Genomic DNA, 14,826 nt, shown 5'->3' with positions numbered 1-14,826 from the left:
CTTAGCCAGAGATGAACAAGATGATGAGCCAAACACACAAAATCATTGATGTTGATGACTCTCTCTGGATTCAGACACTACTTAAAACCCATGCTCTGAATTGAAGAAAACTAAGTACAAACCTATGAATATAAACGAGCTACAATGTTCTGCATGGAGAAGAGGACTAAGATCCTTCTACAAGTATCTTCAACCTTGTTAGACTATACAGGAAGAAAACGTTAATGTTTGTCCCTCCAGGGCAGGTGCCACTAATTTTTCAAACCAGTATTTTGTATTTAAAAAATGTACTACATAAAAATCATGCATTGCAATTTAATTCGTTTACGTAAACGGTTGTACACTGCCTAAATTTTCACAACAATTTACGCGCACAGATATTTTTCCTTGTCATCATTTCATCAAACACTTGAGTTTAGAAATGGCCAATCAATCAAGATGAAGTAGGCAAGCTAAGGACAACAACACTCACGTTAAACTGTAGCCATAGTGACAGGAAGAATTAAGACATGTCTTAAATATTGCATGTGTTATCCTGTGTATTTATAGTGGTGTTCTACACTGGGCATTATGTGAGCTCATCCTTCAGCTCTTCATCAGTCATCAGTTTCTTACCACAGCACTGCTGCATGCATTTGGCGGAATATTAACAATCCAGCAGAGACACAGGGCTGTCAGCAACACTACTGCACCTGATATATACTTGTACCAGCGCCACACACATTAACATGCCTTGCTGAGGATGCCCCACCACTCAAATAATCTCTGGTCCATTAATGGACGGAATTGGCACGGCTGACACATTGTACCTGATCTACAATCAGTAATTATTATTAATTATGACCCTAGTTGACTCAGACTACAGCACAAGTTGCTTGAGCTTAAAAACTCTTCATATAAACTCATTTACTGCCATTATATACAATACTTGTATATCATTAAAAAATGCCTCAACTGCAGGTAGTAAAAAAACAACAACAACAAAAAAAAAACGATTTCTTCTTAAGGATAGTATGTTGACATTTCCAGAAATCTCAGTGGTAGAATTTATGTGCTACAACCTGAAGCGCTCCAGACAGGATGTGCAAGCATGTCATAAGTAAGATACACTACTTGTAGGAATGGATGCGCTCAATGTCCATGAATAAAAAGTTATGTTTCTCTGTCACTGGCTATCTGTCTTGTACCTGACACAACCTATGGGAGTCATCATCAGCTAGCAGTGAGAAATATAGAGAGAGACAGAGAGGTAGAGAGGGAAAAGAGAGTGAAGGAAGGATATGCATGCTGTTTTGGTGTATAACACATTCACTAGGGAGTCCTCCGTTCTGTTAGTCCACACTACTGACAAGGAACAAATAGCTCTCGCAAAGTTAGATCACCCTCGTGTCAAACAAACTTAGCTACTTAATTAGTTAGCCTGACCTAACACCACGGGTTGTTAATTAAGGCAAATGGTTTGCAGATTTGGAAGGGATATTCATTTCGACTTGCTCAAACAAGCAATGATGCATTAAAAAATAAACAAAAAAAGACAATGCAGTCACTCTCTGAAGTGCATGCTTTCCCCACTCATAAATGAGTTCAAATCCTTTTGCCTCCTGTGCCCAGACAAAAAGCAATTATTAGCAGTGCATATGTCATTTGAAAGCTGGACAGAGACTCCACTGGGAAACACCTCCATCCACGAGGGCACAAAGGGAGAAAGAAGCAAGATTTCCTCCGCTCCCCGTAATGGCACATCAGTGCCTTCCAATAGAAGATAACAGTTCAATAAATAGAGGCTTAGCAGTGGAAGCTGTTTGCTGGAGCTCTCTGCAATGCAAGTGTGTATAACAAAGACCGTTATATGTGAACACGAATCCAGGTAATAAGATTGGAAGATGGAGCCACATATGGCAGATCTAAAACTCATCTGAATCCCGGCTGACACATCTCTCTGAGATCAAAGTTTTATAACGTTACATTTTATGTGTTTATAAAACAGCAGAGTAGAAAAGGACAACGTTAAGAGTACTACGGAGTGGTTGATAATGGATGCCAAGCTGTTTTGACAGGTTTCATCTGTGAGAAAACTTACACTGCCGAGCAACTACATTAGCAAGTACGGAACTAATCCTGGTGCAAAAAGGCTGCTGAAGATGGCGCGACATTGCAACACATTGCGTCAACTTCCATCTTACTCATTTTCATGATCAGTGTAGCTAAGTGTGAGGTCTTGCAGAACTGGGCTGCTTATGCAGATGACCTTTCAAATGTTATCTGCATAAAATTAAAGTCGCTGGATCAGCATGTCAAAACTGACAGACGTCTGATCTAGCGCCGTTTTATGACACTGTATAAAATAACATTCAAACATCACTGGATCCGACCAACACTCCAAGAGCTATTTCACTAACCAGACAACCCAGCAATCTCATTTTCAGTGAATAGAGAGATTGAGTAAAACCCGTCACACTGGATATGCGCTTTTCAAACCTTTAATGAAAAGGAGTAAAAAAAAACATATCTGTGGAATAGGCACAGTGAGGAAAACGACTGCATCAGACAACAAAAGATCTAGTCACAGTAGCACCCTGAAACCTCCTGGAAGCCCCTGCAAGCTGTCGATTCGATTCTTCCTTTCGGAGATGAAACAACAATTATTATGCCTCGAATATATCCTTCTTCTGCCGGAAAAGCGTGCAGGAGGGATTTTGGATGCATGAGTGAGATGCTCGGGAAATGCCTCATGACACTCACGTCATGCCAGCAGATGTTGTAGGTGGGGGGCAAGGGGCTGGGTGAGGACAGGGTGGCAGCTGATTTGCCACAAAGGAGAGGCCGAAATTCCCTGCAAACCAGTACATAGCTTTCAGGGTATAAACGCTTGTCACTGCGGTGATCTTTAAGTGTTTCTCTTACGTCTATTCAGTATGTATCTATCATGCAGGGAAGTGAATGTCCATCGATCCATTTTCTGTATTGCTTATCCTATACAGGGTCGTGGGGGATCCTCAAGCCTATCCCAGGGGACTCGAGGCACCTGGACAAGTGGACAGGGTGCCAACCCATAGCAGGACACAATCACACACAGATTCACACACCCATTCACACACTAGACATGTGGAAATGCAAATCAGCCTACAATGCATGTCTTTGGACTGGGGTAGGAAACCGGAGGAAACCTACAAAGCACGGGGAGAACATGCAAATTACGCACACATAGGACAGAGGCGGGATTCGAACCACTAACCCCAGAGGTGCGAGGCAAACGTGCTGACCACTAAACCAGGAAGTGAATCTAAGATACATAATTGGACTATAAGGACTACATTTGCATTATTTGTACTTTGGCAAACAAATGTGGTCTGAATGCATCGCTTAACAAGTGCTAAACACATATTTATACTCTACATATATAGCCTAATTTTCAATTCAGTTGCATTTTATTTGTATAGCGCTTTAAACAATAGACATGGCCACAAAGCTGAGTAACAGAAGCCCAGCTTTTGAGTTAGATTCCTTACAAGCAACAGCAGCGAGGAAAAGCTCCCTAGGATGACCTGAGGAATAAATGTTGAAAGAAAACAGACGCAAAACTGAACAAGTCCTCTTCTAGGTGACACCAGATAACTGTACACTAAAGTCATCCTGTACTAAGTGTTGAGATGAGGTCCAGGATGAGTCTTAAAAGCAGCAGCTGAAATTATCCACTGACACAAGGGTTAGACATGGACATAAAGTGTTTTTTGGAAGTGCAATATTTATGGTATATATGTGGGACCATCCATAGCACAAGAAAGTAAGAAAGTGCAGAAGCTCCAAGCAAAAATAAGTATCAGGATGAATCACGCAATATAAGACTTACATAATATATATGGCACTTTAAGAGACATGCTACTGCATTGCCTACTGTTGAAAACTGATGTGATGGGATGTCATGTTGCATTCTTCACTCATCTGTTCATACTCTTCAATACCATGTCATCCCTGTCACAATCACCATAGCATTGATATATAATAACCTACCATCTGCTTGTTCCCATTATGTTTCATAGCTGATGCTGCTTACTTATTGCATCTGTAAATATATGCAGAAAACCATCTGGGATCTGCAGTTCTTACCATGGATCTAAAAACAGAATAGATAGTCTTTCTACATCCTGTCCATCTTGTTTCCAGTAAAGAAAGCGCTTGTTTCTTTAAAGTCAAATATGTCAGGTTTGCGTGTAATTAGTAGGCAGCATGAAATACTTGCCCTATTAAAGATGATGTAACAGTTTCAAACCACTTTACAGAGAAATGGCTTCAGTTCAAAATTGCAGAATGTTTCCCCTTCGTCAAAGTAATCGTTAACTGCCCTGTAGACAAATGTATTACTTTTTCTATTTTTTTTTTTTTTACTGTACCATGTGCCTTTAATGGAAAAAAATATTAGAATATACTTTGATAAAATGCCAAAACTGACAAACAAGAAACAAAACATCTGGCCAGTTGTAGTTATGTCCTAATATCAGATATACTGAAAACATGTTTGAATCTAATTTCCATTAAATCATCATTTAATAATTAATTATATAATTCATTACATTCATGAAATAAGTGGTGCCAAATTAATAATCAATTTAACATCCTTTGCACAGTACTGTATGTATATATATACACACACACACACACACACACACACACACACATATATATATATATATATATATATATATATATATATATATATATATATATATATATATACACACATACACACACACACACACACACACACACACACACACACAGTACTGTGCAAAAATCTTAGGCACCCTATGTTTTTGTACAAATTTTGTTATAGAAGTCTCCAGAAGATCTGTGGCTGGTTCTGCAAGATGCTCAGTAAAACTTACCAGCTAATTTCCTTATAAAACTGCACGAAATGTACCTAAATGTACTTGAGACTACTGCAAATTTTTTTAAACAAATGGTCGGCATACCAAATATCGACTTTGTTTCATTTATTTCTGTTTACTGCTTTTTATAGTTTTTTTTTTTTACTATAACATTTTATTTCATTATGTTTGAAGGCATCTTTGATGTATAGCATTTCTCTGCATGTGCCTAAGACTACTGCACAGTACTGTACATGCAAGTAGTAATGGTTTAACAGTCACTTAATAGATTTACTCCTTTTCTATGGCTGAATCTCAAATGATTATATGATGTGTATATAGTACACAAATTGCATTTGATTAAATCTTAAATCCTTCAACTAATTTGTGGTTAAAGTTGGGGTCCGTGCCGATGTGCTCTTGTTAAAAAAAACAACCCAAAAAACAAAACTGTTTTAATCTGGATTAAGATCGCAGGAATTAATGAGAATGGTTTATCCTGATTAAAGAACTAAATGATCTTAACTATTCCCAACTCTAATCAGTTGCCAACAGATTGAACCATGAGACGAGCACTGAGAATAAACCACTGCACATGTACACAATGGTAATGTAAGACACTTATAAACACACTATGACTAAATAGTAATAATACATCTGAAAAGCACAATGATTTTCTTTGTTTAGAAGTGGCAGAAATGGCAATTATTTGTAAATAAAGAAATCAAACATACTGCAATTTATCAGATGCCTGAATAACACTTATCCCATAATTATCTGATAATGAGGTGCACTTCATACGGAGTGCCAATCACTCTACTCAGCCGAGTGAATGCGAAGGAATGAGGCATGAAAAGGAAGGCAGAACAAAATGAAAGAACCTCATAACATATAGTATATGACTTTGATCAACGACAGATAGACAGATAATACATTAGCACGAGCTATGTTAATCCTCACCTGTTAATTCTTAATTTGCCACTTTCTTTAACGCAAAGCAGGTCTCACTGTTTAGAAGAGTGACTCTGTAAGTCTAAAACTCCACCAGGGATCCAACCAAATAACACACACACCTGACAAGCATTTCTCTGGTTTCTTTAGCAAGAGATCACATGCTGACAAGAAAAGAAACATAGGCAACAGTCAGGGTATTCCTTCCTGTGACGCACAACTTCATAGATACAACAATCTATGAGGAAAAACTCCAACTTCAAGGAACTGGTGAGTATTCACCTGCCTGAGACCTATCTCCTCTGGGAACTCTGGAGTAGGAGGGACAATCCCCAATTAAAAAGTTTCACACCACAGCTAGCTCTGTGTGGTTATAAGGTAGGCTAAATCTAGTCCATGTATTTCCATCGTACACATAACTCAGACTCTTTCCTAACATTCCAAGTTCCCAAAGCCAGATCCCAATGCAAAGGTTTATTCTGTCTAAGACTGTCCATCATGTGTATGCTACCTAACTGGCATTGCACTTGCCTCCCACTCTTTATTTTACAGGTGGTGAGTCCACAAGTGAGCTCCACACAATTTACCAGAAGCCAACCAGCTTACAGGCACATTAGATTAGATTAGATTAGATTCAACTTTATTGTCAGTATGCAGAGTACAAGTGCAGAGCTAATTAAATGCAGTTAGCGTCTAACCGGAAATACAAGAGTATATTATATAGTGTTATATACAAAAAAGTGCAAAGTAGGTACCACAGATTAAATGGTGGAAAAAATGTTTTTATACAACCCCAATTCCTTATACAGTGCACAATATAATTAAAATATTCAAGGAATCTGGTAAAGGGCAAGGCCAAAAACCACTTCTGAATGCACATGATCTCCGATCCCTCAGACGTCACTGTCTTAAAAACCGTCATGTGTCTGTAATGGATATATTAACATGGGCTTAACAGTGTGTTACAGTCATCAGATTTGAAATCAGTGTATATTTTCAAAAACAAATTAAATTCACAAAGAAAGACATCAAATAATGTGCTCATAATGTGTTTTCAATATAGTACAGGGTGAACTGAAATTTTTAATGACTCTTTGTTTTTTTTTTGCATTTTCCATACTGTCCCAAGTTTTCAGAAGTGGGGTTGTACTATAAGTACAATCGCAACAAGTGCACAACACTAAGCGAACGACAATATCACGATGCTTTTGGAAAATGCGGGTGGTACGCTTGCACATTTCCAGGGTCCCCAGTTCAATCCTGAGCTTGGGTTATTGTTTGTGCAGACTTTCAAGGGGTTCCTCTGGGATTTCAATTTGATAGATTGCCCCAAGGTGTGTTTGAATGGTGTCCTGTAATGGACTGATGTCCCGTCCAGGCTGTATTCTTGCCTCATGCCCAGTGTTCCCAGCCATGGCTCCGGATACACCATGATCCTAGTCAGTATTAAACGGCTACTGAGTGAATGAGTAAGACAGAGAAATTGGAAATGTGACTAGTTTTTGCCAGGGAACTTATTGTTTACAGGCTACAATTTTGTGAAAACAGTTGTTCCAATATATTCTTTGTAATGAATCAAGGGAAAAAGAAAAGGAGAGAGACTCTAAAGTAAAATCTAGAGCAAAACTGACATAGATAAACAGACTGCATTGTCCATAAGGAGATGAATTCAGACACAGCATATTGACCTTTGCAGCAGCACGTGAGGCTAAAAGGAGAGTGTAGCCATTAAAATGGCTGCCTGAGAAGAAGTAGCATCTGGCCTTCCTCCTAAAAAGCATCGCTTGACGTGGGTGTGACGTCTGGTACACATGAATAAACCTTCTTAGAGTGACAGGTAACCATAACGACTTTCATTCAGCCCATAATCGTGCACACACACACCTGGGCGAGGATTAGCACTGACCAAATCTCTCCCCACCACTCTGAATGGACTTATCCACCCACAGTTTTTGCCTGAACATATTCATTCGGCTCCAGTCTCTCGGCAGGATACAGGTGACATTCAAAAGTCCTGCTGCTCTGCACTGTAGAACAGCAACATTGTGTTTAACAATGCTACACAAAAAAATCCACACAGAACGCAGTGTTTTCAATGAAAATAAAAAATAAAAAATTGCTAGCTATGTGTCACACTTGCTTTGATCTGCCCTATATTTTTATGCTTGCAAATAGTGAGTAGAAATGGCCACTCACCCGCCCTTAATGTAGTCTAGGAAGGTGACTTCAATATCCACGAGGAATGACAGAAGTGTTACCTAACAATGGAAAGAGAGCAAGAAGACAGTTCTAACAGAGCATACTGACTGCCTCCAGCAAATTATTCCGCCTCATTAATTTTACAGTACACAAGCATCCATTTACTGTAAAATCCAATCAGAGCTTCACTAATTTGACAGTGGAAATTATGGCATATGTTCTTGCACAGATTACGCCTACACCCTGCACAGAAGTGCATAATCATTACCCATATTCTACATACCGTTCCAGAATTGAGGTATTTTTTCTTCTTGCCTTTTTTCTTTGGATTAATGACCTGTTGGGACAGACATTTTTCATTCATTTGTGAGAGAATCAAGAGGTAGTCACTTAAAAAAATACCTAATATAATGCATTTTGACACTTTTCCCTGGACTGAGAAAATAACAAAACAGTTCAGTTATAATGGAAGTCCATCAATCAGCTAGAACTGAGGATGATCAATCTGGCCATAAATGTCTTTTTACCAATTCTCATACTGGTCGTGACAGTCAAACACATACAGCACATTATGGCCAAAAGTTTGTGGACACCTGCGCATAACACCCATGTATTCCTTCCCAAAACTGTTGCCACAATGTTTGAAGCACACACACAAAAAGAATGCTTTTGTATGCTTTATCATTATGGTTTCCCTTCACTGGAACGAATTGGTCCTAAACTATTCCAGCATGACAATGCCTCTGTACACAGTGAGGTCCATAAAGACAGGCTTTGCCAGTGCTGGTGTGGAACAACTTGAGTGGCCTGCACAGAACCCTGACCTCAACCTTGCTGATCATTTTTGCAGTAAACTGGAACACTGACTACAAACCAGGCCTCCTCGACCAACATTAGTGCCTGAACTCACTAATGCTCCTGTGGCTGAATGGGTACCAATCCCCACAGCCATGCTCCAAAATCTAGTGGAAAGCCGTCCCGGAAGAGTGGCGTTCATAACAGCAAAGGGGAGACTAAATCTGGAATGGGATGTTCAAAAAGCACACATGGGTGTGATTAGTCAGGTGTACACCTACTTCTGACTACAGTGTACATCGTGAAGGTGGCTTAAGGTTGGATATCTCACTTCACCTTGCATGGTAGTTGGGCCCATGCATGGTTGGCCTCACTGAGAGCAACTCAGCTACAGAGACTGTACAGTGGGACAGTGCACACCTAGGAGAGTAGTGTCTGCACTGAGAAGTGGCATCTCAGATCTGGGAAAAGATTGGCACAGGTGGACATCTCCACTGATGCCAAATCAACTCACTGCTGCACAGAATTCAACAACTAGACCACAGAGTCCTAACTGTGGGAACACCCTGGTGGTTGGAACACCCTGGTGGCTTCCTCCCGCACAAGATCTAATCCCAAATGTATAGAAACCCCCCCCAGCTAGGTCATTTGTGCCTGTGGGTTTTGGCACCTTGGCATGAAGAGCAAACTGAAGACTAAGACTAAGAGCCCCTAGTAGATGAGCTTTGTATGCTCTTAAGTGAAAGGTATTCGGTCAGTGGTGTGTACCTCATCAACTGAATCGGTTTTCTTTGGGGACTACAGGGAAACAGCAAATCCCCTCTACACTAGGAGTGTATGTGGCAGCCATTGCACCATGTCACAACATCATGCATTACAGCTCTCTGGGGGCTCACAACCTTTCTGAAAGAGATGTAGCACATCATGATTCCCCATGAGCATAGCATAGGACTTCCCTTGTAATGTGTCTCTAAAAACATTTTGCTAGTGATTACTCTAGCATTTGTCAGATGCCCTTATCCAGAGCGACTTACATTTTTTCTCATTTATACAACTGAGGAAATGATGGCTAAGGGCCTTGCTCACTGGCCCAGCTTGGCAGTGCTGGGATTTGAATTCACAACCTTCCAACCAGTAGTCCAAGTCTTAACCACCAAGCCACCACTGCCCAACTTTGTAAACCAGCTGACTGATCTTGTGGTCAATTTTGTAAACCAATTGCATGCTAGTGTTCCATGAAGTCGACCCTGCAGTGTGTTCTTTGTTGCACACCATATGTACCCTATGGTAATATTTAGATGGAATTGTAGCTAGCCAACCCTCAGAACAACTGTTCATATGTCATGTTAAAAAAAAGACACAGGGGCTTTCTTGTCTAAAAAGAGACTGGCCCACTGGGTGGTGGACGTCATGTCTAATGGGTGTCTCAGTACCCATCCCATACTATGACAAGGAGTGCCTTTTTCTCATGGGCATTACTTTCTCTAGGTTCTACAAGGTTAATGTCACCCATCCCAGTGGCATGCGTGCAGTGGTCATCTCCAAAAATCTTTCCAGTTAGTCCTAAACTATGCCAGTTCCTCCGGATATTGTGGTATATGCTATCCAGATGATTTCTTCCCACCCCTGGCAGTTAGAACGGGCGAAACAGAATGCTAGTTATGTACATCACTCTGGTTCTATGAACTTGGTTCTATGAACTCTGTTTCTAATGCAGGCACACTCACCAAAGTAGGTATCCAGGTGCTTCTCACTGTCCCTAGTGGTTATCCAAGGTTCACAGAACCACAGGTACATATGCAACTAGCATTATGTCTTAGCATCATAACTGTGTGGGTCAGATTGTGAATAAAGAATTGTGAATAACGTTGGATAAACAGCTTTGTTATTACATACGCTCATGTCTTATATCATGTCCTACTATGTTTATTGTTAGAGTACAACAATTATCATTTTAAAATGCACCAATATGCATAGTCACATATTTTAACAGTTTATTAATAGTAAAATAAGAACTGCCCATAGACTTCTATTATACTTAGTCTGGAAGTTTTCCATTCTTTTCTCAGTACAGGGAAACATGTTCATCAGTGGTAACTGCTCATACACTATACACGCACATTATGTTGAAAAAAGTTAACATTATTATTGCTCTGCAATTAATTGTGACATAATCCACATTTTGTTTGTTGTACACATTATTTGTTGCTGTAAATGGAGGTCAACTTTTCTTTGAGTTACAGGAAGAGAGGTATGACAAAAATGTGCATTCCTACACATCAGCAAAGCATCTTTGATTGAATTGCAGGAAAACACACACCACAGAGGTACAGTGGGTAAGAGGGTGAAAGCTGTTAGCCCTTGATGAGAAGTGTTCCATAACTGCTCTGGAGTGGCTGTCACTTCAAATAAACAGTGCATGCGAGTGAGAGCAACAGAGAGATAAAAGAGAGGGAGAGAGAGAATTTGTTTGACAGCAAGATGGTCATGCAGACAGTAAGACCCTCACAAAGGCATCAGTGATGACAAGCTGACGAAAAAGCCCATCGTCCTTCCTCACAATACACACACCAACCACTCCAGAATGAGTGTTGCTTAGAGCTGTAGTGTGTGAAATCGTATATCCATGCCACCTGTCTCTTAACTCATAGCATGCAATCACTTTCTATACTAAACAAAACACAGGATGCATCAAATCACTAACCCACCCCTATGCTTCCCATTCTGAACACTACTTCCTTAATCACTCACAATGTGCAAATGATATAAGTATATATAATAGAATTAAAAAGACAATGATAGTTTGAATGAAAATGACATAATTTACAGTCTTATAAAACAGAATCTAGAATAGTTATCCAGCTAACATTATACTATACTGATATACTAGATCATTGTTCTCATGATGTTGTGGCGAAATTGTGTGGGTAAAACTGTGAAGCAAAAAAAGACTGTATTTTTTAGAATATTATTGAAATATTCCAATTAACAATCTCTGTTAGCGGGGATAAGAATGAGTTTCTAACAAGTCTGCTTTCAAATATTCGATCAATTTCCCTAAATTAATCGTCTCACTGCTGCAACAATGTGACGTCATTTAACATCGCCTTGCAATCTAGGGATGCGCATTTTCATATTTATTTCCAACACGTGCGTCAATACAATGCCATGAAGACGCCTCTAAAGCTATAAAGATTTTATTGTAATCGTGTCTATCATTAACGTGCATAGTTGTATCGTTTTATTTCCTTATTTCAGTCAGAGAATAAGCCTAAACTGCTGGAGTCAGCTGTTCCTTTAGGAGGACATACTTTGAGAAAAATACTCAGAGAAAGGCATGCATAAAAAAGGAAAACTGTGAAAGCCAGTAGGTCACCCACCTCATATACGTTAAACTGGGACTGCCCTCTGGACAACTCTCTGTAGCTTGTGCTAAACTCGCCAATGAAATCGTGGCTGTATGTGCACACATGCATTCAGACATACATATGGAAACAGCACACACACACACACACACACACACACACACACACACAAAGAAAAAGAAATTCAGAAAAAGAAATTTTAATGTAGGATTGGATGAGCCACTTAATCTCCTCCATACACCATGCAATGAGCAGAATATTTCTTCTTTATTGTGTATCTCACAATGAAATGGGTTTATGATCAGATTGTCTTTTCGCACTTCATTTTGTTGTTCATTTTTTAAACACTCTGGCAGATGTGAAAACGCAATATGCAAAACACCATCATCTGTTTCACTAATTGACTCGCTAAATGACTATTATCATAAATGCACTAGATAAAGATACTTAACTGCATAGCTTGCGCAAAATGAATTTATCCATTCATGGTATAAAGGCTGACATGAACCAAATTAAAATATTTCTAACATCACAAGGGAGATTGAAAAGTCATGATGGTGAATGAATAAACAGTATGCTATAAATGACCCTGTTTGAAATCTACATTAAAAATAGCTTGCAGCTATTTGCTGGCAGACACGAGTGTCTATTTCATTTTGGATAATATCGTTGCCCAATTTATTTTTGCCTCATATTTCAAATCAATTAGATTCCAAGAGTGTGACATTCAACTCTCTACTATTGTACCAATGCTTCTTTGTTTCATTTCAATGTAGCCAGCATTGGCCCATTGAAGAGCTACATTATACTCTTCCAAGTGTTGTTTAAAAATATGCTTGTAGTTAATTAGTTGACATTCTGTTGATGTTGAAATGTTCATATTCTGTTTATATAATTAAGCACAAGCTTTCCCACTGCGCAAAACTGTGAACTAACTAGCTAACTAGATGAATAATAAGGGGCTTATTTACAAAATAAGCCAGAATCCTACTCAAGCTTCACTCTAACAAAATGAAAGCATGTGGAAAAAAGGGTTTTGGGGGAAAAAACAACAACTGATAATTGGCTAAATATCAGACAAATTAAAACGATTATGATATACAATATTATTGATGCATAGCATCTACAAATACTTTTGAATGGTTGTGATTTGCATTTTATTGAATGGCTACAACACTTTACCTTCCATCTCTGTCCCAGTCATACACTTCAATCTTGATTGTTCTAGAGAGAGAGAGAAAGAGAGAGAGAGAGAGAAAGAGAGAGAGAGAGAGAGAGAGAGAGAGAGAGAGAAAGAGAGAGAGAGAGAGAGAGAGAAAGTGTGTGAGAGAGAGTAGAACGTCAGCTTGACCACTGTACAATACTCTCGTTTCACACTAGCCTTTTATTTTTTCAATTTCACCTCAATCAGTATCTGAAGTATCTGAAGATGAAGTATCATTCTCTCAAGAGCAAGGAAGCAATTTTCCATCGACTGTGTCCAGCATCTCTTAAGGCAATTTTACATTTTACTATTCACTTCATGAGCAATCAGGGCAAGTAAGTGAGAGATTCAGAGACACAGAGAAAGCGATATGAATCATGGACTGCTACGCTACAAAAGCTAGTCATTAGTGTTACATTACAACGTGAGTGGTGAATTGGTTTCCTTGGAGCCTGCAGAGAGCGGTGAGACTTTAAGTGCTGCACAGAGCCATTTAAAAAGCTAGAGATCTTGTGTGTAAAATAGGGTTGGATTTCTTCTGGATGGCTTAACCTTCATTTATATGAATGATCTGTAAAACTGCAGGAGACATGAACCAGTGCCAGATAGCAGTGGTTTGAGAATAAAAATGGTTTTGCACCTATTGTTCAGGGTCGAGAGGCTTGATTTCGATTTACCGATTTCTCATTTCTTGAGTTGCAAACTTCCAGCTATTAGCATTGCTGCTGTTAGCCACTGCACAACAAGTGATGAGCCCGCAGCATGAATTTCTCGTGTCAAAATCCGCAACACTTTGCTTGGCTGGGTTCTAATAATAGCCTGTCACCAAAACTAACACAGCAGCAGGACACTCAGCACTTCTCTACAAGAGTGTACTGCAGAGTCTTATCTCCATAAACACACCCCTACAGTCCCCCAAACTCAAACACTTTCAGCAACAGATAAAGCAGAAGCAGGAGGCAATAATCAGTGCTCCATTTAGGCTTTAGATCTTATAGCGGAAGAGCAAGGGGGCACTTTTTAGTGCCATTGGTGTACACTTAAAGGGGCCATGACATGTTGTTTTTATTTATTTATTTTATTTATTTACTGAGGTGTAATTGTAATATTACTTAAGTTTTTTGCACAAAGAAATTTAGCAATTTATGACCTTTTTCAACCCTGTCTCTGACCCCCTGGCTGAAACGATCAGTTTTTGTGTCCTTTACCTTTAAGACTTCAATGTATCCACTCACTGCTATGACTGGCTAACATCTTTAGCTATGAATTAATTATCAATGCCCCTGCTATTACACGTGCAGAACTGTTTTCACCGACTGAGCGCCAGTGGGCGGGGCCAACGGTGCAATGATGTAAAAGTAGGTGTCAATGTCTTGCTGTAGGTTCAGTCATATGCAAATGTTTTGCTCGTGTGACGTCACAGATCCCGCCACATCCAAACGAGCCG

General features: G+C 39.5%; 1 protein-coding gene across 1 annotated transcript in view; it reads right to left on the bottom strand.

Annotated features, from left to right (window-relative positions):
* Nucleotides 1-14,826, bottom strand: part of LOC128623336 (copine-8) — a 128,764-nt gene that overhangs the window by 26,400 nt on the left and 87,538 nt on the right. The window contains exons 10-13 of the mRNA XM_053650327.1: nucleotides 13,358-13,399; nucleotides 12,191-12,266; nucleotides 8,299-8,352; nucleotides 8,013-8,074 (exon numbers count right to left, since the gene is read on the bottom strand). Of these exons, the coding sequence (XP_053506302.1) occupies nucleotides 8,013-8,074; nucleotides 8,299-8,352; nucleotides 12,191-12,266; nucleotides 13,358-13,399 (234 nt within the window). The remainder of the gene's footprint in view (nucleotides 1-8,012; nucleotides 8,075-8,298; nucleotides 8,353-12,190; nucleotides 12,267-13,357; nucleotides 13,400-14,826) is intronic.

This window comes from Ictalurus furcatus, chromosome 19 (assembly GCF_023375685.1).
Source record: "Ictalurus furcatus strain D&B chromosome 19, Billie_1.0, whole genome shotgun sequence".
In the NCBI taxonomy this organism is placed as follows: Eukaryota; Metazoa; Chordata; class Actinopteri; order Siluriformes; family Ictaluridae; genus Ictalurus; species Ictalurus furcatus.
Note: the sequence above shows the minus strand (reverse complement) of the source record. Positions and strands in the feature narration are given on the sequence as shown.